Here is a 25401-nt window from a genome sequence, read left to right on the forward strand (position 1 = left end):
GCGGTCAATCTAGGTACATGAAATGGAGGTGTGAACTATTTTGTCCTTTGCTTCAGGTAGAAAAATGTCTAAGGGGTGTCCCAGCCTACAGTAAAACAAGGGTAAACACATTCATTAGAAAATAGGTGTAATCAGGATAAACAAACAAATAAAAACCACCATAAAATAGAAGTCACATGCATTAGAAAATTCTAGGTTTAGCTCCCAGCTTGCCAAGTGTCATACTAAGAAATCTGATGCTTTAATTAAGTCCTTACAGCACTATATCTCTATCTTTATAACACTTGTTGGTGTTCTGCTTTTTTCCATCATAGCTGACATTCCCGATTCAGGCATTATTTCAAGAGTGATACCAGATGATTGTTCTGAGCAAATAACTCTCTCTTCTGAATAGCCTTCAGGATTTTGCCCCAAAAAAGCAATGTCCAGGAGAATAATTTTTTCTGTCTTTTATTGACTATGCAAGCAAATATATATGTAATTGCATTGTCTTCCAATAATTATTTAAATTAAGCATCAAAGAATAGCAGGGACATTTCCTGGAGAGCATACAAGAAGTGTGCACCCGATTTGGTACAAGATGGCGGAAGACCTCACGGTTCCACAGAACAAGGTTACATTTTGATACGTCTGAAAATATCACGGATTCGGTCAATTACCTAAAAAGAAGAGAGAAAGTCCATCATATGGAGATAAAAGCATTCATAGTACTTTCAGTTCTACGTATGGATTATAAGAAGCCCTACTTAGAAGTACAGATTTCCCCTCAATCAAAAGTAATGACTTTAAAACATGGACCATTTCAGGACAATGATGGGGGATTGTGTCCCTCCTGATTTCATGGAACTACTGTCACCATCATCCTTTACCATTGGTGCAGAATGAATCAGGGCCCAAGTCTAAGAGCTTCCATTGGGCTGGAAAGTTCTTTGGCCCTTTTTTTCACAACATGCAGAGCAGGGAGGTAAGAAAAGGCACTAACTGCCTGCAAATGGGGTGGGAGGTCTGAGGATTTGCTAGCATTGGTGCAGGCGAGACATTCTGATCTACCACCTAAGCTTCAAGCCTAGACTGAATGATGACGTTAGTCCTGTTGAAATCAACGGCGCTTGGTTCTGAAGCCCCATGGCTAAACCAGCTTACATAGGGTGACAAAAGTCGTCAACTTCTGTTTTCTGCACTTTTCACTCAGCGCAAAGTATTTGTGGGCCCAGGTTTTCTTGGACTGGAGCTTCTAGAAGTGCAAGCCAGCACGTCCAATGGACTGGGCTTCTGGGATCCACTGATCTAAGGAGGCTTCCTGCATCACCCTACCTTCCTCCACCTGTACAAGCAAACTGAACCCTCATTTTGCATTCCTGGGCAGAAATCATCAATGAGGGAAAAGAATCAACCATTTGGATTGTCCAGAAAAGACCTGTAAGTTTTCTGTTCTTACCAGCGTATTCCTGGCACATTCCTGTATGCACTTCACTTTAGTGTCAAATCTATTTTTGTTACCACGACAGCCACCATAAATGAACTCTTCACACTTCTCGCTCTTGACATTGTAGTAATATTTTACAAAAAGTGCTTTGCACCGCCCAGTTTTTTTGGGGAGTTTGCATTTTGCAGGTAGAGGTTCTGGGGACAGAAAGAGCGGCAAAGACTCAGATATAGTATAATGATGACTCTTCTTTAAAAGCAACGCTGGATCCTGATTTCGGAAGAGGATACAATGGTTGTGGAGGTTGGCTAGTTGATGGCTTCTCAAAGGGGGTGCCTTGTAAATAGAAATTTACAGTTTATGCTGATGGTGATAAGGGAGAGCAGTAAGCTAGTGTTACGTTATAGCAGTGTGTCATGTTGCATCCGACTTATGGCAACTCTTAATAGGGTTTCCAAGGTGCAAGAGGAAAAGGTTTTCCCCATGCCATTTCCCAGTGAGTTCCAGGGGCCAAGTGGGAATTTGAACCCTGGTCTCCTCAGCCCTCCTTTGACACGCTACCCTCTATACTGCACTTTTTAAAGAAAATGTTAAATGTCTGGAACAGATATAAAAAGAAGTTATGTCCCTTTACTTCACCACTAAAATTAGTGACTGAAATAGAAAATTTCCCAGCAAACATGAAGGGTTTAGCTGATTTGTTTAAGGGTAAAAAAGTTGCCAGATTGAAGGATTGGATGATTAAAATGAGATTGAAGTATCAGATAATAGTTAAACTTCAAATGAATAAACTATCATGGTATAAAGGTAAAGGTTCCCCTTGACAATTTTTGTCCAGTCGTGTTCGACTCTAGGGGGCAGTGCTCATCCCCGTTTCCAAGCCACAGAGCCAGCATTTTGTCCGAAGACAATCTTCCGTGGTCACATGGCCAGTGCGACTTAGACACGGAACACTGTTACCTTCCCACCGAGGTGGTCCCTATTTATCTACTTGCATTTGCATGCTTTCGAACCGCTAAGTTGGCGGGAGCTGGGACAAGCGACAGGAGCTCACTCCATCACGTGGATTCGATCTTATGACTGCTTGGTCTTCTGACCCAGCAGCACAGGCTTCTGCGGTTTAGCCTGCAGCGCCACCACGTCCCATCATGGTATAATTATATCCAATTAGATAGCTGGATTAATGGCAAATGTAGAGAATGTACTAAGTATGAACAATTTCTATCATCACATGAAGATATGCAGAAAGATGCTTTGAGGAAGGGAGAAGTAAGTAGAATTTATAACCTAATTTTGGAACAAGAAGAAAAGGAGACTGAAATAGAAGGTTTGAAATCAATTTGGGAGCATGATTTAAAGAAATAAATTAAAATAGAGGATTGGACAAAAATTTGGAAGATGAGAGTTTGAAGATTAATGTTGGTAAGAATAAAGGAATTTTAAAAAAAATAGTTTAAGGTGGTACATGACTCCGGTGAAATTGAACATAATAAATTCAGACTATTCTAATGCCTGTTTGAAATGTGATGAAGAAATTATTGCTCAAAGGAATTGATTTCCAATTTTATGACAAGTGCAAGAATAATAATAGCTAGATTCTGGAAAGATAAAAATGATATTAAATTAGAAAATTAGTATAATGAAGTATGGGGCATTGCGTTTAATGATAAATTGACTACTAAACTTAAGAGGAAAAGAGGGGAAATAAGTTTAAATATTTTTATGCTAATTGGGGTAGATTTATTGAATTCGTATTAGTGAAAGGAAAGGGGAAAGCCTCTAAGCAACAATGAATATCATTTTGGGAAGGAGGTTCGTAATAAAAGTATTGCTCCAAAGGGTCCCGTGGGTATGGGGGTGCACTGTATTAATAAGTATTTTGTATTCTTGTATTTGTTTTGGAAATTTTAAAAAAATTGAATTATAAATTGGTATGTTAAAAAAAAGAAGTCAGTGGTAACATAAAGGGGTACAGTGGTGCCTCGCACAACAAGTGCACCGTAGAGCGATGAATTCGCTCTACGAGGCCGTTTTTGCGATCGCAAATGCGATCGCACACCGATGCCTCAATAGGGCGAAAATCGCAGAGTGAAGGTCAGTAAGCGGTTTGCTTACCGACCTTTGCTTTGCGACCTGCCGATCAGCTGTTCGGCGGGTCCAAAATGGCCACCGGAAGCCCCAAAATGGCCGCCGGAGGCCCCAAAATGGCCACGCGCAGCATTTTCGTGCCCTCGTTAAGTGAGGGGAGGGCGCGAAAATGGCTGCCGGCCATTGAGAAAGCATCGCTGTATGGTGAGTAAAGCTGCTATTGGAATGCATTAAACTAAGTTTAATGCATTCCAATGGCTTTTTCCTTCCCGTACAGTGATGTTTTCACACAGCGAGGGTTAATCCGGAACTTATTAACCTCGCTGTGCGAGGCACCACTATATCTTAAGTTTATTGTTCCAAGAAATCTGTTAAAGATAAAATACGATAAAATCTATGGTTGAAAATAGAAGCAAGTCTCCTGTAGACCCCCCAAAAAATGCCAACCCACAAACACCCAACTACTGGGGGGGAAGACCCTCATGGGGTCCAGCCAGCTTGTTTTCCCCCAGTGGACACAACCAGAGGGTAGGACATTTGATGACCCCCTTTGTTCTGTGCCCCCCCATAAGATCTATTGGTAGATCTGTAAATCTGCCTCATCAGTACACTACTTCTCCAGTGATCTCACGTGTAAAATGAAGCCAAACACTAATCTTCAGAGAACCCCTTAGAACTCAGTGATTTTCTTGATTTCACCTTGCAAAGCCAATGGGATGGCAGACTGCTGATAAAATTGTTCTGTTTCAGGTTGTGGTAGACCATCAGCTTCCCTCCTACCCTTTTAACAAATAGCTCAGTGAGTTGACTGTTATTACCAGATTGGATCATCTCTAGGGGGAAAGCATGTACCACAGTTTTGGCATCCAGCTGGAAACTTCAAAGAAGTGACCAATTGGGGGGAAGAAATGGTCCTAAATGGCTGGCTGCATTACACAAGCCAGAGGCAGTCACATGCATCATGCAAGAGGGGACAGCCACAGACATATGCAATGAGAGACAGAGAAGACGTGAAGTTCTTACCCTGAGCAGAAACACCCAACAGCTGAAACCATAGTATGCAGAGTCCCAGGATGAGGAGACAAAGGGCAAAAGGGCTGCTCTGCATGGTGACTACCTAACTGCTTAATATTAGCCTTCATTGCTCAGCTAAGCCATTTTATACAGGGTCCCACAGGGAAAGGAAGTGGGGCATTCAGGCAGCCAGAACAATTAGTCAATCCGTTGGGACACTTTGGAACAATGCTCCATACCCCAGCTGAATGTCCTATAATAATGTGTTCAAGGCACTCATAGGACCCCAGAGCCCTTGAAGTATATCAGTTTAACATCAGCACAAGGAAACCCTGTCAGGCTGAAGCAAATCGCTCAAGGTTCGGTGCAAATCTCTCTCCTCGTCTCAGTTTCTGGATCATTTACCACTTAATGACGAATGGGAGTGGCCCGCATGGACCCCTCTGTGAAGGCACAAGGCGTGTTAGCAGGAAGAGACTCATTTATTGGAGTAACCCAACTATATTTGAGCCAATGTGGCTCAACAACAAAACTTGAGCTGTTGTATGGGCACCAGGGAGTTAACTACACTCCCAAACAGTTCAGGTCAATTTTGGTCAATCTACAACAGTCTCTTTTTCTGGGAGGAGTAGCGCCTCACGTTGTCTACCAGCTCCAAAACACTTCTCAGGTGTGCCAAGCATGGGGCGTCGCAACAAAGGTGCTGAATGCAAATATTTAACTATCTCTAGAGTAAAGCAGCCTGGGCACGTTCACTAGCTATTCCTTGGTGGTCAGCAGTAGCGGCAGCTGCACCATACATGTGGTACTCTTCCATGGAAGCATGGCCAAAGTCTATGTGGCCATAGGTTCACCCATGTAGTAAGGTGTGGGAAGAGGATGGATAGGAAGAGGAGGACTGGCCAAGTGATGTTGGCAACATTGACGGTAAGAACCTCATGGTGGGCGTGCTTGCGCCGGCTGCTCTCCGTGCCTGTGGCAGGCTCTCTGCTGGGTCTCCAGTCACCTTGCTTCTTGCTGTCTTGCCTTGTCTCAGTATACAGTGGGGTCTCTACTTAAGAACTTAATCCGTATTGGAAGGTGGTTCTCAAGTTGAAAAGTTCTTATGTTGAATCTGCATTTCCCATAGGAATGCATTGAAAACCATTTAATCCGTATCTGCTCTTTTCCGTCCATAGAAACTACAGTGGAACCTCTACTTAAGAACTTAATCCATTTTGGAATGGTGTTTTTAAGTTGAAGTTCTGAAGTTGAAGCAAAATTTCCCATAGGAATGGACTGAAAACCAATTAATCCGTTCTGGCTGTTTTTTTATGTAGAGGTGCATTCGTACATTGAAGCATTAGTTCCCATAGGAACTAATGCAAAGCTGGTTAATACGTACTCTACCACTAGGGGGAGAATTTTTTTAACCTAAGATGACCTAAGATTAAAAAAAGAGCAGGAAAGGTTTTTTTTTCCTGTTCTTATCTTGGATTTCTGTTCTCAAGTAGAAGCAAAATTTAGCAAATGGAACTGTTCTTAAGTTGGATTGTTCTTAAGTAGGGACGTTCTTAAGTAGAGACCCCACTGTACCTGGTCTGCTTCCTCCAGCATCACAAAGAATTCCTCACAACACCCGGTGTCAGGATCCTGGCGATGGACCGTCACCCAACTGGCTCTCAAGCTTTCAAGCTGTGCCAGCACCCTCTAGCCCTCGAACGCCCGCCCAGCAGTCCTCCTCTTCCCCACTTGCCCTCCTCCTTTAACCCCAGCCCTCCATGTCCATGTATGGGGCCTCTAGAGTCTAGGGAGATGTCTGCATCTCTGCCCCAATCGACAGGTGAATTGCGGGTTGGGTATGTAACCTTTCCTCTTGGAGAGGTGGAAAGCCTGCTATCTCCAGTAGAAGGAGCAGGACCATGAATCATATGGTTCTTCTCTGGCATAACAAATCCCAATGGTTGGTGGTTTATCTAAGCTTCAGGAATAAGAGACGCTCTGCCCAGTCCATGAGCTGCCCCCTTGATCATGCAGGGCCGAATAACCCTTTGGGAAAGCAGCCTGGCGTATCTGCATGGTGGTGGTGGTTGTCCTTCCTTCCTTCCTTCCTTCCTTCCTTCCTTCCTTCCTTCCTTCCTTCCTTCCTTCCTTCCTTCCTTCCTTCCTTCCTTCCTTCCTTCCTTCCTTCCTTCCTTCCTTCCTTCCTTCCTTCCTTCCTGCCTCCCTCCCTCCCTCCCTCCCTCCCTCCCTCCCTCTTTAACTACCCATCCACCCACTCCAAGAATCAGGAACGGTGCCTAGCTAGGCAGGAGCTGTAGGGCTTGGCTTGCTTGCTGCCATCTCTGCGGCTGCCGGTCTTGTAGCCTGGCTGGCTTGTGGCAAGCGCTGTGCTGGAAGTCATGGCAGGCTACTGGGGTGTTTGTGTGTGTGTGTGACTTTATTTGCACCTGGTACAGGTTGTGCATGCATTGTTTACTGCTTGCTCATTTGGGAGGGGGTGCCTTTTTCTTTTCCTTTTTCTTGGTCCCGTCAGGCTTATGGACACATGCCAGGTAGGGCCTGTGACAGTCCTCGCGAGGGTTCAAGGCGGAGGCCTCTGCTTGGGTGGCTGGCACAACGTGACAGGAAGGCAGTATGCCCGGGGGGGGGGGGGGAGAGCAGGTCCAATCCTAACATGAGGCAGAGTAAGGCCACCACCTCAGGTGAGAGACGGAAGGGACCACGTAGCAGCCTCCGAGCCCTTCCTTTGAAGTCTCCAGCCAATAGCAGTCAATCACTTGAATTTCGGGAGACAGGTTTTAATCTGCACTTTACGGGACCTATCACAACATGGCACCTATTCCCAAAGCAGATTTGGCACCTTGGATAACTCCTGTAAAGTTTAGATTACAGTGCACCCCGCAGGGACCTTCTGCCTTAATCAGGTGTGGCAAGTCGGGGCTGGGGAGAAAGAGACCGGGACCTGCCACGCAGTGACTCACAGAGACGGGGTTCCACTCTTGCACCTAGGTGGCTCTCAGAGGTCTACTGTCCACTGGGGCCTAAGAAGCAGGAAAAGCCACTGGTGAGCAGCTAACGGTGTTCCCAGAAAGGACATTCCTTGGCACAGGAAGAAGTTATTCAGGGCTCTCTTTCTCTCCCGTTAGATACCCAGCATTCAGATAACATGCCACAGTCAATCCGGTCAATCTAGGTACATGAAATGGAGGTGTGAACTATTGTGTCCTTTGCTTCAGGAAAAAAAATGTCTAAGGGGTGTCCCAGCCTGCACTAAAACAAGGGTAAACACATTCATTTGAAAATAGATGTAATCAGGATAAACAAACAAGCAAAAAAAACACCACCACCACAAAATAGAAGTCATAAGCATGTAGAAATTCTAGGTTTAGCTCCCAGCTTGCAAAATGTCATACTAAGAAATTTGATGCTTTAATTAAGTCCTTCCAGCACTATATCTCTATCTTTATAACACTTGTTGGTGTTGTGCTTTTTTTTCCATCATAACTGTCATTCCCAATTCGGCATTATTTCAAGAGTGATACCAGATGATACCACTCTGATGGCAGAAAGTGAGGAGGAATTAAGGAACCCTGTAATGAGGGTGAAAGAGGAGAGTGCAAAAAACGGTCTGAAACTCAACATCAAAAAAACTAAGATCATGGCCACTGGTCCCGTCACCTCCTGGCAAATAGAAGTGGAAGATATGGAGGCAGTGACAGATTTCACTTTCTTGGGCTCCATGATCACTGCAGAGGGTGACAGCAACCATGAAATTAAAATACACCTGCTTCTTTGGAGGAAAGTGATGATGAACCTAGACAGCATCTGAAAAAGCAGAGATACCACCTTGCCAACAAAGGTCCGCATAGTCAAAACTATGGTTTTTCCAGTAGCGATGTATGGAAGTGAGAGCTAGACCATAAAGAAGGCTGACTGCAGAAAAATTGATGCTTTTGAATTGTGGTGTTGGAGGAGGCTCTTGAGAGTTCCCTGGACTGCAAGGAGAACAAACCTATCAATTCTAAAGGAAATCAAGCCTGAGTGCTCACTGGAAGGACATATCTTGAAGCTAAGGCTCCAATACTTTGGCCCTCTCATGAGAAGAGAAGACTCCCTGGAAAAGACCCTGATGTTAGGAAAGTGTGAAGGCAGGAGGAGAAGGGGACGACAGAGGACGAGATGGTTGGACAGTGTCATTGAAGCAACCAACATGAATTTAACCCAACTCCGGGAGGCAGTGGAAGACAGGAGGGCCTGGCATGCTTTGGTCCATGGGGTCACAAAGAGTTGAACACGACTAAACGACTAAACAACAACAACCAGATGATTGTTCTGAACAAATAACTCTCTCTTCTGAATATCCTTCAGGAATTTCCCCCCAAAAAAGCAATGTCCAGGAGAATAATTTTTTTCTGACTTTTATTGACTATTCAAGCAAGTATATATGTAATAGAATCATCCTCCAATAATTATTTAAATTAAGCATCAAAGAACAGCAGGTACATCTCCTGGAGAGCATACAAGAAGTGTCCACCCGATTTGGTACAAGATGGCGGAAGACCTCACGGTTCCACAGAACAAGGTTACATTTTGACAAGTCTGCAAATGTCACTGTTTCGGCAGTTTATCTGGAAAGAAGAGGGAAAGTCCATCATATGAAGATAAAAGAATTCATAGTATTTCAGTTATACGTATTGGTTATAAGAAGCCCTACTTAGAAGTACAGATTTCCCCTCAATCAAAAGGAATGACTTTAAAACATGGAGTATTTCAGGACAATAATGGGGGATTGTGTGTCCCTCCTGATTTCATGGAACTACTGTCCCCATCGTCCTTTCCCATTGGTGCAGAATGAATCAGGGCCCAAGTCTAAGAGCTTCCATTGCGCTGGAAAGTTCTTTGGCCCTTTTTTTCACAACATGCAGAGCAGGGAGGTAAGAAAAGGCACTAACTGCCTGCAAATGGGGTGGGAGGTCTGAGGGTTTGCTAGCATTGGTGCAGGCGAGTATTGAACCCCAAGAGGTTCTGATCTACCACCTAAGAAATCTGGGAGCCACTGATCTAAGGAGGCTTCCTGCATCGCCATACCTGTCTCTCTCTGTACAGGCAAACTGAACCCTTCTATTGCATTCGTGGGCTGAAATAATCAGCGAGGGAAAAGAATCAACCAATTGGATTGCCCGGAAAAGACCTGTACGTTTTCTGTTCTTACCAGCACATTCCTTTATGCACTGTGTTCTAGTGCGAAATCTGTTTGCATTACCATGACAGCCATTATAAATGAACTCTTCACACCTCCCGCTGTCGTAATTGTAGTAAAAGCGTCTAAAACGTGCTGGGCACCGCCCGGGTTCTCTGGGGAGTTTGCATTTTGCAGGTAGAGGTTCTGGGGACAGAAAGAGCGGCAAAGACTCAGATATAGTATAATGACGACTCCTCTTTAAAAGCAATGCTGGATCCTGATTTCGGAAGAGGATACAAGAAACACGAATGGTTGAGGAGGGTGGCCAGTTGATGGCTTCTCAAAGGGGGTGCCTTGTAAATAGAAATTTACAGCTTATGCTGATGGTGATAAGGGAGAGCAGTAAGCTAGTGTTACGTTATAGCTGTGTGTCATGTTGCATCCGACTTATGGCAACTCCTAATAGGGTTTCCAAGGTGCAAGAGGAAATGGTTTTCCCCATGCCATTTCCCAGTGAGTTCCAGTGGCCAAGTGGGAATTTGAACCCTGGTCTCCTCAGCCCTCCTTTGACACGCCACTCACTATACTGCACTGGTTATTTGTATAATACTAACGTAACCTTATAATTTTGACTAGGGGTAATTTCTTAAGACGTAAATGGTAACATAAAGGGGTATATTAATTTTATTGTTCCAAGAAATCTGTTCAAGATAAAATACGATAAAACCTAGGGTTGTGAATAGAAGCAAGTCTCCTGTAGACCCCCCCCCCCAAAGTGCCATCCCACAGACACTACTAGGGAAAAAATGAACCTCATGGAGTCTAGCCAGCTTTTTTCCCCCCAGCAGACACAACCAGAGAGTAGCACGTTTGATGACCCCCTTTGTTCTGTGCCTCCAATAGGAGCTGTTAGTAGATCTGTAAATCTGCCTCATAAGTACACTAATTCTCCAGTGATCCCCCGTGTAAAACGAAGCCAAATACTAATCTTCTGGGAACCACTTACAACTCAGCCATTTGGGTTGATTTCACCTTACAGAGCCAATGGGATGGCAGACTGCTGACAAAATTATTGCTAGATATTCTGTTTCAGGTTGCAGTAGACCATGAGCTTCCCTCCTACCCTTTTAACGAATAGTTCAGTGAGCTGACTGTTATTACCAGATCCGATCATCTCTAAGGGAAAAGCATGTCCCGCAGTTTTGGCATCCAGCTAGACACTCCAAAGCAGTGACCAATTGGGGGGAAGAAATGGTACCAAATGGCCAAGAGACAGCCACAGACATATGCAATGAGAGACAGAGAAGACGTGAAGTTCTTACCCTGAGCAGAAACACCCAACAGCTGAAACCATGGTATGCAGAGTCCTATGATGAGGAGACAAAGGGCAAAATAGCTGCCCTGCATGGTGACGACTTAACTGCTTAATATTAGCCTTCGTTGCTCAGCTAAGCCATTTTATAGAGGGTCCTATCGGGAAGGGAAGCGGGGCATTCAGGCAGCCAGAATAATGTGTTCAAGGTACTCATTGGACTCCAGAGACCCTGAAGTATATCAGTTTAACATCAGCACAAGGAAACCCTGTCAGGCTGAAGCAAATAGCTCAAGGTTTGGTGCAAATCTCTCTCCTCGTCTCAGTTTCTGGATCGTTTACCACTTAATGATGAATGGGAGTGGCCTGCATGGACCCCTCTGTGAAGACACGAGGCGTGTTAGCAGGAAGAGACTCATTTCTTGGAGTAACCCAACTATATTTGAGCCAATGTGGCTCAACAACAAAACTTGAGCTGTTGTGTGGGCACCAGGGAGTTAACTACACTCCCAAACAGTTCAGGTCAATTTTTGCCAGCCTACAACGGTCTCTTTTTCTGCGAGGAGTAGCGCCTCACGTTGTCTACCAGCTCACCCAAGGAGGGACGTGGTGGCGCTGTGGGCTAAACCGCAGAAGCCTGTGCTGCAGGGTCAGAAGACCAAGCAGTCGTAAGATCGAATCCACGCGACGGAGTGAGCGCCCGTTGCTTGTCCCAGCTCCCGCCAAACTAGTGGTTCAAAAGCATGCAAATGCAAGTAGATAAATAGGGACCACCTCGGTGGGAAGGTAACAGCGTTCCGTGTCTAAGTCGCACTGGCCATGTGACCACGGAAATATTGTCTTCGGACAAAACGCTGGCTCTATGGCTTGAAGAGCGGGATGAGCGCCGCCCCCTAGAGTCGGACACGACTGGACAAAAATTGTCAAGGGGAACCTTTACCTTTACTTTTTAGGATAAACAAACAAGCAGAAAACCAACACAAAATAGAAGTCACGTGCATTAGAAAATTCTAGGTTTAGCTCCTGGCTTGCCAAATGTCATACTGTACTAAGAAATTTGCTGTTTCAACTCAGTCCTTACAGCACTATATCTCTATCTTTATAACACTTGTTGGTGTTCTGCTTTTTTCCATCATAGCTGACATTCCCGATTCAGGCATTATTTCAAGAGTGAAACCAGATGGTTGTTCTGAGCAAATAACTCTCTCTTCTGAATAGCCTTCAGGATTTTCCCCCAAAAAAAGCAATGTCCAGGAGAATAATTTTTTTCTGCCTTTTATTGAGTATGCAAGCAAGTATATATGTAATTGCATTGTCCTCTAATAACTATTTACATTAAGCATCAAAGAACAGCAGGTACATCTCCTGGAGAGCATACAAGACATGTCCACCTGATTGGTAAAAGATGACGGAAGACCTCACGGTTCCGCAGAACAAGGTTACATTTTGATACGTCTGAAAATGTCAATATTTTGGCAGTTTATCTGGAAAGAAGAGAGAAAGTCCATCATATGGAGATAAAAGCATACATAGAACTTTAAGTTCTACGTATGGATTATAAGAAACCCTAGTTAGAAGTACAGATTTCCCCTCAATCAAAAGTAATGACTTTAAAACATGGAGCATTTCAGGACAATAATGGGGGATTTTGTGTCCCTCCTGATTTCATGGAACTACTGTTCCCATCGTCCTTTACCACTGGTGCAGGATGAATCAGAGCCCAAGTCTAAGATCTTCCATTGGGCTGGAAAGTTCTTTGGCCCTTTTTTTCACAACATGCAGAGCAGGGAGGTAAGATAAGGCACTAACTGCCTGCAAATGGGATGGCAGGCCTGAGGGTCTGCTAGCATTGGTGCAGGTGAGAACTGAACCCCAAGAAATTCTGATCTACCACCTAAGAAATCTGGGGGCCACTGATCTAAGGAGGCTTCCTGCATCGCCCTACCGTCCGCACACTGTACAGGCAAACTGAACCCTTCTATTGCATTCCTGGTTCTGATCTACCACCTCAGCTTCAAGCCCAGACTGAATGATGACAGTTAGTCCTGTCATTAACGGCGATGACAGGACTGTCATAGAAATCAACAGCACTTTGTTCTGAAACCCCATGGCTAAAAAAGCTTACATAGGGTGGCAAAAAATAGTTGACCTCTGTTTTCTGCACCTTTCACTCAACGTAAAGTATTTGTGGGCCCAGGTTTTCTTGAACTGGAGATTCTAGAAGTCCAAGCCGGAACCTCCAACAGACCGGGCTTCTGGGAGCCACTGATCTCAGGAGCCTTCCTGCATCGCCATACCTTCCTCCCACTGTACAGGGAAACTGAACCCTCCTACTAAAGAGAAACAGCCTATTGCATTCCTGGGCTGAAATCATCAATGAGGGAAAAGAATCAACCATTTGGATTGTCCGGAAAAGCCCTGTAAGTTTTCTGTTTTTACCAGCACATTCCTTTATGCACTTTGCTTTAGTGCGAAATCTATTTTTATTGCCACCACAGCCACCATAATTGAACTTTTGACACATCCCGATGTCGAAATTGTAGTAAAATTTTTCAATACGTGCTTTGCACCGCCCGGGTTCTCTGGGGAGTTTGCATTTTGGAGGCAGAGGTTCTGGGGATTGAAAGAGCGGCAAAGACTCAGATATAGTATAATGACGACTCCTCTTTAAAAGCAACACTGGATCCTGATTTCGGAAGAGGATACAAGAAACACGAATGATTGAGGAGGGTGGCCAGTTGATGGCTTCTCAAAGGGGGTGCCTTGTAAATAGAAATTTACAATTTATTCTGATGGTGATAAGGGAGAGCAGCAAGCTAGTGTTACGTTATAGCTATGTGTCATGTTGCATCCGACTTATGGCTACTCTAATAGGGTTTCCAAGGTGCAAGAGGAAATGGTTTTCCCCTTGGCATTTCCCAGTGAGTTCCAGTGTCCAAGTGGGAATTTGAACCCTGGTCTCCTCAGCCCTCCTTTGACACGCCACCCGCTATATTTGTATGATACTAAGGCAACCTTATAATTTTGACTAGGAGTAATTTCTTAAGAAGTCAATAGTAACATAAAGGGGTATCTTCTTTTTATTGTTCCAAGAAATCTCTTCAAGATAAAATACGATAAAACCTAGGGTTGAGAATAGAAGCAAGTCTCCTGTAGATGCCCCCCCCCCAAAGTGCCAACCCACAGACACCCAACTACTAGGGGAGAAAAAAGAACCTCATGGGGTCCAGCCAGCTTGTTTTCCCCCAGCGGACCCAACTAGAGGGTAGGACGTTTGATGACCCCCTTTGTTCTGTGCCTCCCATAGGATCTACTGGTAGATCTGTAAATCTGCCTCATCACTACACTAATTCTCCAGTGATCTCCCGTGTAAAACGAAGCCAAATACTAATCTTCTGGGAACCACTTACAACTCAGCCATTTGGGTTGATTTCACCTTACAGAACCAATGGGATGGCAGACTGCTGACAAAATTATTGCTAGATATTCTGTTTCAGGTTGCAGTAGACCATGAGCTTCCCTCCTACCCTTTTAACGAATAGCTCACTGAGTTGACCGTCATTACCAGATCCGATCATCTCTAAGGGAAAAGCATGTCCCACAGTTTTGGCATCCACCTAAAAACTCCAAAGAAGTGACCAGTTGGGGGCAAGAAATGGTCCTAAATGGCCAAGAGACAGCCACAGACATATGCAGTGACAGACAGAGAAGACGTGAAGTTCTTACCCTGAGCAGAAACACCCAACAGCTGAAACCATGGTATGCAGAGTCCCACGATGAGGAGACAAAGGGCAAGATGGCCGCCATGCATGGTCACTGCTTAACTGCTTTATATTAGCCTTCGTTGCTCAGCTAAGCCATTTTATAGACGGTCCCATCAGGAAGGGAAGCGGAGCATTCAGGCAGCTAGAACAATTAGTCAAGCCATTGGGACACCTTGGAACAATGCTCCAAACCCCAGCTGAACATCCTTGAATAATGTGTTCAAAGAACTCATTGGTCCCCCAGAGCCCCTGAAGTATATCAGTTTAACATCAACACAAGAAAACCCTGTCAGGTCGGAGTAAATCGCTCAAGGTTCAGTGCAAATTTCTCTCCTCCTCTCAGTTTCTGGACTGTTTAGCAGTTAATGATGAATAATATGGATCTCATTGGTAGGTCGTTTATCCAAACTTCAGGAACAAGTTAGGTATCTTTGTCCAGTTTGATTGATGTGGGTTTAACTTTTGGCTTTATTTCCCTGTTCCTTTTAGGCCATAAGGCACCAGCCTGGAATATGTCAGCAACTGAGCTGGCAGACACGATCCTGTCATCTTGAAAGGCAATCTTAAGCATCGGGAGATCATGGCTGGCTCACGCCGGGCCCCCAAATCTAGGCAGGGGAGACCCTCTGCTCATTCTGTGAGCTGCCCCTCCATCTTGTAGAACAGACTAGCTCTTTGAGAAGGACGCTATTTCCTCAGAATGTTTGGTGAACCAAGAGATTGTTTGAGTGTGCAAGAGGAAAAGAATCCTGTGTGTGAGAGAATCTGGGTACATGCGCGCAACTGCATTTGAACATGTGTGTGCTCGATGGCCGGGGTAATCAGTAGAGATGGGACTTTTGCGTTAACCTGAATAGAAAACCCTACTACAAAGAAGTGCTTTCATTTTCACACTCTTTTGTCGCTTTATGGTAGAGATCCTCTGAAATAGGAATGATTCTGGATTCCCAAAGAGAGTAATGAAACTATAATATTTATTCATATCTCCTCATTTGTATTAACTCCATTTGAACTGTTGCGTGTAATATCACCTCACTGATTTCCCACCAAAATAGCATTATGAATCCCACAAGGAGGGCTGTCAGCTGCCAATGAGGATTCAATTTATCTCTCTCTCTCTCTTGGTAGGCAAAAATGTTGAAGCTGAAGCTGTCCTATTTTGGGCACATCATGAGAAGACAGGATATGCTAGAAAAGACAATAATGCTAGGAAAACCTGAAGTTAGCAGGAAAAGAGGAAGACCAGAGATGGATTGGCTCATTAAAGGAAATCACGGACTTGAGCTGCAAGAGCTGAGCAGGGCTGTTGAGGACAGGACAATTTACTGTTCATTCGTAGGATCATCATAATTCGGGGATGACTTGAGAACACATGACAACATTATTTACAGTAGGACCCCCATATCCGTTGGGATTGGTTCCAAGCCACCAGTGGATACGGAAAATAGCAAACACTATATATATAGCATGATAAAAGGGGGGAAAACTCCAGAAAAAAATATTTTCAAGTGCATTACCAACAATAGACAGTGCCAGAGACCATGCTATGTATTCTTCACTAACAAGTATTCAACGCATGGTTGCTAGTTCCCTCTAATGGCTGATTCTGCTAATACTTGTGAAAATCAATTTCTGGATCTTTTTATGTTAATATTTTTGATATTTTCAGAATGTGGATAAGTAAAACCAGGATATGGGTACAGGGATCCTACTCTATTTCTGTCCAGTCTGTTCCTGGTTATCTAGTGTCTAGCTCAGTGCACAGGTCAAGCCTGGCATATCTGCCCGGTGGTAGTGATTGTCCGTCCGTCCGTCCGTCCGTCCGTCCGTCCGTCCGTCCGTCCGTCCGTCCGTCCGTCCGTCCGTCCGTCCGTCCGTCCGTCCGTCCGTCCGTCCGTCCGTCCGTCCGTCCTTCCTTCCTTCCTTCCTTCCTTCCTTCCTTCCTTCCTTCCTTCCTTCCTTCCTTCCTTCCTTCCTCTTTAACTACCCATCCACCCATCCCAAGAATTAGGAATGGTGCCTAGCTAGGCAGGAGCTGTAGGGCCTGATTAAGTGCTTGGCTTGCTTGCTGCTATCTCTGTGGCTGTTGGCCAGGTAACCAGGCTGGCTTGTGGCAAGCGCTGTGCTGGAAGTCAAGGCAGGCTACTGGTGTGTGTGTGTGTGTGTGTGTGTGTGTGTGTGTGTGTGTGTGACTTTTTTTGCACCGGGTACAGGTTGTGCATGCATTGTTTACTGCTTGCCCATTTGGGAGGGGGTGCCTTTTTTCCCCCTTTTTCTTAGTGCTTATGGACACATGCCAGGTAGGGCCTGTGACAATCCTCGCGAGGGTGCAAGGCGGAGGCCTCTGCTTGGTTGGCTGGCACAACATGACAGGAAGGCAGTATGCCGGGGGGGGGGGAGCAGGCCCAGTCCTAACATGAGGCAGAGTAAGGCCACCACCTCAGGTGAGAGACGGAAGGGACCACGTAGGAGCCTCCAAGCCCTTCCTTTGAAGTCTCCAGCCAATAGCAGTCAATCACTTGAATTTCGGGAGGCACGTGACTCCATTCCAGGTTTTAATCTGCACTTTATGGGACCTATCACAACATGGCACCTATTCCCAAAGCAGATTTTGCACCTGGGATAACTCCTGTAAATGTTAGATTACAAAACAAAGCGGATTTCCAGCACCCCTGAAACTCGAGTCTACTGCTGTCACCTCCTCCCCAGAACCCATAGCGCAGCCCCTAATCTTCCCCAAATTCCTGCCGACAATCGGTATAGGCTTTACAGAAATGGCAGCTGGTTGCCAGGCTTCAGAGAGAGGTCCTTTCCATCCAGTGGTGCCTCTTCTATGTCTCGGTGAAGTCAGAGGATTTATTCCACTCAATGCCACATTTTTCACCGCTCCTATCACATAGGCTTCTGACGATGAAGAGACTGGGGGTAAGAAGCAGAATCCACAGATGCTAAAGAATAGGTGAATTTACGGGTGAGAATATCTGCTGGATCTGGACGATGAAGCCTGACAGATATTCATGAAAATCTGCACTTCCACTTTTGTTCCTTTTTGATCCACTGCATGTTAATGTGTTGGAAGTGATACAGATACAGCTTTCCTCCGGCTCACTATCCTTCTGGGGAAAGAAAAGAGAGTCAGATGGAATATCTAGAATCCTACTGCATATTTTCATCAGTGTAACTCCATCAATGTACCTTACAGCAACAGATTAAGAAATGGGGTGGGTGTTTCCTATCACACATTGAGTCATGTGATTAGCATTTGATAGGAAATACTGCTTGTACCTACTTCGCAAATGGTGGCAATTTTACCATTGAAAGTTAAACCGGCGGAGTTATACCAACTTGATTCTCCAGTTTAAAACTGGGACAAAAGGTCAGGCCAAATATTAAGGGGACCATGTATTCCCTATGATTAAACAGGATTTCCTCAGAGATACGTGTCACAGCAATCAGATCTGCAGATTAAACTAGTGCTTCTGTAACCAGTCTCAAAGACAAAGCACACTAAATGCAAGATACGTAGGTGAGGGAAATCTCGTAACAGATTTTTGTTTCCCATTTGAGGGAGTGCTTCTTTCAAAATGAGGCTAAAATATAATTTACTTTGAGCCACAGACTATCACTGTGCCAGGTGCCTCAACATCTGTTAAGCTTTTTCCAGAGAGAAAGGTAGGAACCAGATTGGTTCAGTTCCATTGTTATAGCCATTACCCATAAAACACACAGTGCCACATCCCGTGCAGTACAAAACATATGGTACATCTGTACCCAGTGGTTTCTATTTCAGTGTATCTGATGAAATGTACGGTGAATAAAAAATGCTAGTAGTTGATGTGCCACAAGGCATTCGTTGCTTTTGCTGCACAAGACTGACATGGCTTGAAAAATCATTTCAACCGGAAACTATTAAAAACCTCTACAGCACAAATGCTTTGCAACAATTGGCAGCATTTTGATAGAACCAAAACAAATAAAGCCACTTTGAGAGAATAAAGTAAACATCTGTTTTATACACTGTCAACCAATGTTTGCATAGCTTGGATATCTCTTGGAGACATGCCCCCCCCACAACAGCCATACAGGCACTGGGACAGAAGACAGCTCAGCTAATACTGAGATCACCAATGGAATTGTTTCATGGGAACAGAAGGATGTGGTGGCACTGTGGGTTAAACCACAGAAGCCTCTGTGCTGCAAGGTCAGAAGACCAACAGTTGTAAGATCAAATCCACGCAACGGAGGAGCTGCTGTCGCTAGTCCCAGTTCCTGCCAACCTAGTAGTTTGAAAGCATGTAAATGTGAGTAGATAAATAGGTACCACCTCGGTGGGAAGATAACGGCATTCCATGTCAAGTCGCGCTGGCCACGTGACCACGGAAACTTTCTTATGGACAAACTCTGGCTCTACGGCTTGGAAACAAGGATGAGCACCACGCCCTAGAGTCAGACACAACTGGACTAAGTGTCAAGGCGAACCTTTACTAACAGAAGTGAGACTTATATGAGATCATAAGCTCACTTTAAAGAAAAGGAGTACAATCAACTCTTTCCTGAGTAAGGATGTTGTTTATAAGCCAAGGAGAAGGACCGTTTGGATCACAGCTCTCAAAATCCTGAACACTGGCCATCCTAGAGAGGGCTGTTGGGAGGTACAGCCAAAGAAAGATCATATTCCACTCATTGTTGGATAAACTGTGATAAACTCATCATTGGATACGTCCATCTGCTGCAGGTTAGTCTCTCCAGGTTAAACATTTTAACCATCTTCAGATTTCAGGCATGAAAACCATTCTGTCAAATGGATTATTGCTGTCTCTAAATTGCCAACTGGGGCTGAGAGACTGACTTTGCCACGACGGACATGACAAAAGATAAGCAGAGGAACATGCTGCACTATATAAGGGCTTAGAAAAGTTAATTTGAAGGTTCAACTGAAAGATTTCCCCAGCCAGTCCAGTTTCTGGTTGAGGGATTCTCAACATGGGTCTGGTGGTGGGAAAGAAGGAAAATGGAAATGGATTCCCCCAGTCTCTGAGGTTCATGCATTACTATAGCTGTGCTTCACTGTCTTTTTATTCCAAAGCAAGCACATTAAGGCTTCATCCAAAATGGTCCTGCTGCATGTAGATTTATTCCTCCTTTCCTGAAATGTGTGGGGTTTGTTGTTCTTGTTTGCATTGGCACTTACTGTAGTCTACACATTTATGCATGCAGTCCATTTCAGTCCGAAAGTTATTGCTGTTGCCCCCACAGCCACCGTAAATGAACTCTTCACACTGTCTGCTTCTGACATTGAAGTAGTAGCGAGGCATAGACGCCTTGCAGGAACCCGTTTCTGGAGGAAAATCACATTTTGGAGGCATGCGTTCTGGAGGAGAGAGGCAGGATGGTGAAGAAATGAAGAGAAGACTTATTTACCTAATTGCATCTTCTGCAAAAGAGAACAGGACAGGTTGGATCCCAACAAATTAGCTGGACTGCTTGAAATCATAACCTGAATTAGTTCCATCAAAATCAATGGAATTGAACTGGCTCAGCCTTCTTTTCTAGGCAAACCTTCAAGGGAGTAAATCCTACCAAATTCATGGGTCTCATATATGGGCACACACAGCTGGAACAGGGTTTACAACCCATCCTCCAAAAGTACAAACATACATTAACACATCGTTGTCGGTTTTTTGGGCTCTTTGGCTGTGTTTTGAAGGCTGTTCTTCCTGACGTTTTGCCAGTCTCTGTGGCCGGCTGAGTTCCTACTCCAGTCCTCTGAAGATGCCGGCCAGGGAGACTGGCGAAACGCCAGGAAGAACAAACTTTGGAACACAGCAAAAAAGCCCAAAAAACCCACAACAAGCATCAGATCCCGGCCATGAAAGACTTCGAGAATATACATTAACACGTTTAAAATGTAATAACATTATCACTCATTGCCTCCAAAAGTGAGGTGCTGCAAGTAATTTTGCTATTTGTGACACAGCTGGCTGAAATACTGTCATCTGGCATAGTGAATCGAACTAGGGTAAGCCCACTGAATCAGTGGGAATTGGGTGAGAACTCCATACATTCCATTGATTCCAGTGGGCCTACCTGAATTGCAACGTATTACTAGATTTCAGTCCTTATTTCTAAGCTCTGTTATTTTTCTCCTACCGTCCTCTGTTCTGTGTTAGAGACAGGCTGGTGGCAGGATAACAGCCTCAGCTGGGGACATTCCTGGCTGTAGTGAAGATAAACAAGAGCAAAATCCTTGATGTCAGCACAGTATTATTATCATGCAATGGCTAAACTCCAGCAGAGCGCACCCATTGAATTAATGGGGATTTGGTGAGTCAATTGCTCTGAAAATTCTATTAATCCAATGAGCTTACTCTAGTTGCAATTTAACATTGGATTTCAGGCAGTAGCCAGGTTTACACCAGGTCCATCTGAATTAATGGTTCAGTCATGACTATCAGGACATGCCCAAGACATTTTGCTGCCTGAGGCAAAGGACAAGGTGACTCCCTCCTCATTCCATACACACACACTGAACAGACTGGTGGCCGAATCTGAGCCCAGCATCGGTGGAGGCCAATAGCCTCTGCTATACCTGAGGACAACTTTATGGACTACAGGCCAGGTTTTGTGGCTCATGTATATGGTGTTCTCCTTGGCCATCAGTATGCGTGGCTACCTGAGGATGTTGCTTCTCTCAGCCTCCACCTTATGATAGGGCTGGCCTTCAATTAACTTAATTAGGTTACGCCTCTGTTCTTTTCCTGGGTCTGTAAGAGGTCTGGAGGCCTGTGTTGAATTGCTAAGGGGTTTGGTATCTTTAGCCTGGAGAACAAAAATCTGGAAGATGTTATGTAACAATCTTCAAATATTTGTTTTCACATGGGAGAAAACGCAAGCTTATTTTCTGTAGCTCCAAAGCTACAGGAAGTAATAGATTTCAATGAGAGGGAATGATATTAGGACGAACATCTTGACAGTAAAAGCTATCGGACAATGGAACAGATTGTCTTGGAAGGCGATGGACTCTCTTTCATTGCAGGTTTATGAAAAGAGATCGGGTGGCTATCCCTCGGAGATGCTTCAGCTGTGGATTTCCTGTTTGGACTGAGAGTTAGACTTGACTCTTGGGGTCCCTTTCATTTCCACAGTTCTCTGACTCAGTATTATGATAATGTATTGCCCATTTCTAGAAGTTTAGTTTGCAATAATTAATCATTTATTGCCTTCATAAACGTCAGTGCAAAAATATCCATCTGTATCTCAGTGAAAAATTATCTGGGTCTAGCACCTTTCTTCCTGTTTACTATTCTCTTGCTTTCTCTATCGCTTTTAAACTGTAGTATTCTATTTCCAAGTGTCATTGTGCCATGCATCTGTATTAATTGATTATAAGCCAGCTTGTTTTCCCCCAGCGGACCCAACCTGAGGGTAGGACGTTTGATGACCCCTTTGTTCTGTGCCTCCCATAGGATCTGTTTATCTATAAATCTGCCTGATCAGTACACTAATTCTGCAGTGATCTCCCGTGTAAAACGAAGCCAAACACTAATCTTCAGAGCACCCCTTACAACTCAGTGATTTTGTTGATTTCACCTTGCAAAGCCAATGGGATGGCAGACTGCTGACAAAATTATTTCTAGATGTTCTGTTTCAGGTTGCAGTAGACCATCAGCTTTCCTCCTACCTCTTTAATGAATAGCTCAGTGAGTTGAACGTTATGACCAGATTGGATCATCTCTAAGGGGAAATCATGTCCCACAGTTTTGGCATCCAGCTGGAAACTCCAACCCAGTGACCAATTGGAGGAAAAATGGTCCTAAATGGCCAAGAGACAACCACAGACATATGCAATGAGAGAAAGAGAAGACGTGAAGTCCTTACCATGAGCAGAAACACCCAACAGCTGAAACCATGGTATGCAGAGTCCCACGATGAGGAGACAAAGGGCAAAATGGCCGCCCTTCATGGAAACGACTTAACTGCTTAATATTAGCCTTCCTTGCTAAGCAAAGCCATTTTATAGAGGGTCCCATTGGGAAGGGAAGCGGGGCATTCATGCAGCCACAACAGTTAGTCAAGCCATTGGGACACTTCTTAGTCTTAGTCAGGTGTGGCATTCATGGCTAAACCAGCTTACATAGGGTGGCAAAAAATAGTTGACCTCTGCTTTCTGCACCTTTCACTCAACGTAAAGTATTTGTGGGCCCAGGTTTTCTTGGACTGGAGCTTCTAGAACTGCAAGCTGGCACCTCCAATGGACTGGGCTTCTGAGATCCACTGATCTAAGGAGCCTTCAAGCATCGCCATACCTTCCTCCCTCTGTACAGGCAAACTGAACCCTTCTATTGCATTCGTGGGCTGAAATAATCAGTGAGGGAAAAGAATCAACCAATTGGATTGCCCGGAAAAGATCTGTAAGTTTTCTGTTCTTACCAGCACATTCCGTTATGCACTGTGTTCTAGTGCGAAATCTGTTTGCATTACCATGACAGCCACTATAAATGAACTCTTCACACCTCCCGCTCTTGACATTGTAGTAAAAGCGTCCAAAACGTACTCGGCACCGCCCGGGTTCTTTGGGGAGTTTGCATTTTGCAAGTAGAGGATCTGGGGATTGAAAGAGTGGGAAAGACTCAGATATAGTATAACGATGACTCCTCTTTAAAAGCAACGCTGGATCCTGATTTCAGAAGAGGATACAAGAAACACGAATGGTTGAGGAGGGTGGCCAGTTGATGGCTTCTCAAAGGGGGTGCCTTGTAAATAGAAATTTACAATTTATTCTGATGGTGATAAGGGAGAGCAGTAAGCCAGTGTTACGTTATAGCTGTGTGTCATGTTGCATCCGACTTATGGCTACTCTAATAGGGTTTCCAAGGTGCAAGAGGAAATGGTTTTCCCCATGCCATTTCCCAGTGACTTCCAGTGTCCAAGTGGGAATTTGAACCCTGGTCTCCTCAGCCCTCCTTTGACACGCCACCCGCTATACTGCACTGGTTATTTGTATGGTACTAAGGTAACCTTATAATTTTGACTAGGAGTAATTTCTTAAGACATCAATGGTAACATAAAGGGGTATCTTAATTTTATTGTTCCAAGAAATCTGTTCAAGATAAAATACGCTAAAACCTAGGGTTGTGAATAGAAGCAAGTCTCCTGTAGACGCCACCCCCCAAAGTGCCAACCCACAGACACCCAACTACTAGGGGAGGAAAAAGACCCTCATGGGGTCCAGCCAGCTTGTTTTCCCCCAGCGGACCCAACCTGAGGGTAGGACGTTTGATGACCCCCTTTGTTCTGTGCCTCCCATAGGATCTACTGGTAGATCTGTAAATCTGCCTCATCACTACACTAATTCTCCAGTGATCTCCCGTGTAAAACGAAGCCAAATACTAATCTTCTGGGAACCACTTACAACTCAGCCATTTGGGTTGATTTCACCTTACAGAGCCAATGGGATGGAAGACTGCTGACAACATTATTGCTAGATATTCTGTTTCAGGTTGCAGTAGACCATGAGCTTTCCTCCTACCCTTTTAACGAATAGTTCAGTGAGCTGACTGTTATTACCAGATCCGATCATCTCTAAGGGAAAAGCATGTCCCACAGTTTTGGCATCCAGCTAAAAACTCCAAAGAAGTGACCAATTGGGGGCACGAAATGGTCCTAAATGGCCAAGAGACAGCCATAGACATATGCAATGAGAGACAGAGAAGACGTGAAGTTCTTACCCTGGGCAGAAACACCCAACAGCTGAAACCATGGTATGCAGAGTCCTATGATGAGGAGACAAAGGGCAAAATAGCTGCCCTGCATGGTGACGACCTAACGGCTTAATATTAGCTTTCGTTGCTCAGCTAAGCCATTTTATAGAGGGTCCCATCGGGAAGGGAAGCGGGGCATTCAGGCAGCCAGAACAATTTGTCAATCCGTTGGGATACTTTGGAACAATGCTCCATACCCCAGCTGAATGTCCTTGAATAATGTGTTTAAAGTACTTGTTGGACCCCAGAGCCCCTGAAGTATATCAGTTTAACATCAACACAAGGAAACCCTGTCAGGTCGGAGTAAATTGCTCAAGGTTCAGTGCAAATGTCTCTCCTCCTCTCAGTTTCTGGACTGTTTAGCAGTTAATGATGAATAAATCTCTGTGCTTGGTCATTTATCCAAACTTCAGGAACAAGTTAGCTACCTTTGTCCAGTTTGATTGGTGTGGGTTTAACTTTTGCCTTAATTTCCCTGTTCCTTTTAGGCCATAAGCCACTCATCCGGGGAATGGCAGCAACACAGCTGGCAGACACAATCCTGTCCTCTTGAAAGACAATCTTAAGCACCGGCAGGTCATGGCTGGGGCACGCACGGCCCCCGAATCCAGGCAGGGGAGACCCTCTGCTCAGTCTGTGAGCTGCCCCTCCATCTTGGACAGACTAGCTCTTTGAGAAGGACGCTCTTTCCTCAGAACATTTGGTGAACCAAGAGATTGCTTGAGTGTGCAAGAGGAAAAGAATCCTGTGTGTGAGAGAATCTGGGTACATGCGCGCAACTGCATTTGAACATGTGTGTGCTCGATGGCCGGGGTAATCAGTAGAGATGGGACTTTTGCATTAACCTGAATAGAAAACCCTACTACAAAGAA

The 25401-nt window shown here is 44.7% G+C and overlaps 1 protein-coding gene across 1 annotated transcript; it reads right to left on the reverse strand.

Annotated features, from left to right (window-relative positions):
• Positions 1-614: 614 nt before the first annotated feature.
• On the reverse strand, positions 615-24581 carry LOC140701871 (carboxypeptidase inhibitor SmCI-like). The gene is made up of 6 exons (XM_078379696.1): positions 24497-24581; positions 23199-23372; positions 19960-20139; positions 13444-13617; positions 1439-1623; positions 615-659 (listed from the first exon to the last, which is right to left on the reverse strand). Exons 1-6 carry the CDS (start codon positions 24579-24581, stop codon positions 615-617), a joined length of 843 nt encoding a protein of 280 aa, XP_078235822.1.
• Between the last annotated feature and the right edge of the window lie 820 nt (positions 24582-25401).

The sequence above is a fragment of the Pogona vitticeps genome, chromosome 8 (genome assembly GCF_051106095.1).
Source record: "Pogona vitticeps strain Pit_001003342236 chromosome 8, PviZW2.1, whole genome shotgun sequence".
Taxonomy (NCBI): Eukaryota; Metazoa; Chordata; class Lepidosauria; order Squamata; family Agamidae; genus Pogona; species Pogona vitticeps.

Excerpts from the sequence above, each read along its gene's own strand:
- LOC140701871 (XM_078379696.1), bottom strand. The coding sequence starts at position 24,581 with ATGCAGGGCAGCTATTTTGCCCTTTGTCTCCTCATCATAGGACTCTGC. Across the intron at positions 1,624-13,443 it reads GTGCATAAAGGAATGTGCTG|AACCTCTACCTGCAAAATGC; the intron begins GTAAAAACAGAA and ends TTCTGTCCCCAG. Across the intron at positions 660-1,438 it reads AATGTGCCAGGAATACGCTG|GTAATTGACCGAATCCGTGA; the intron begins GTAAGAACAGAA and ends TCTTCTTTTTAG.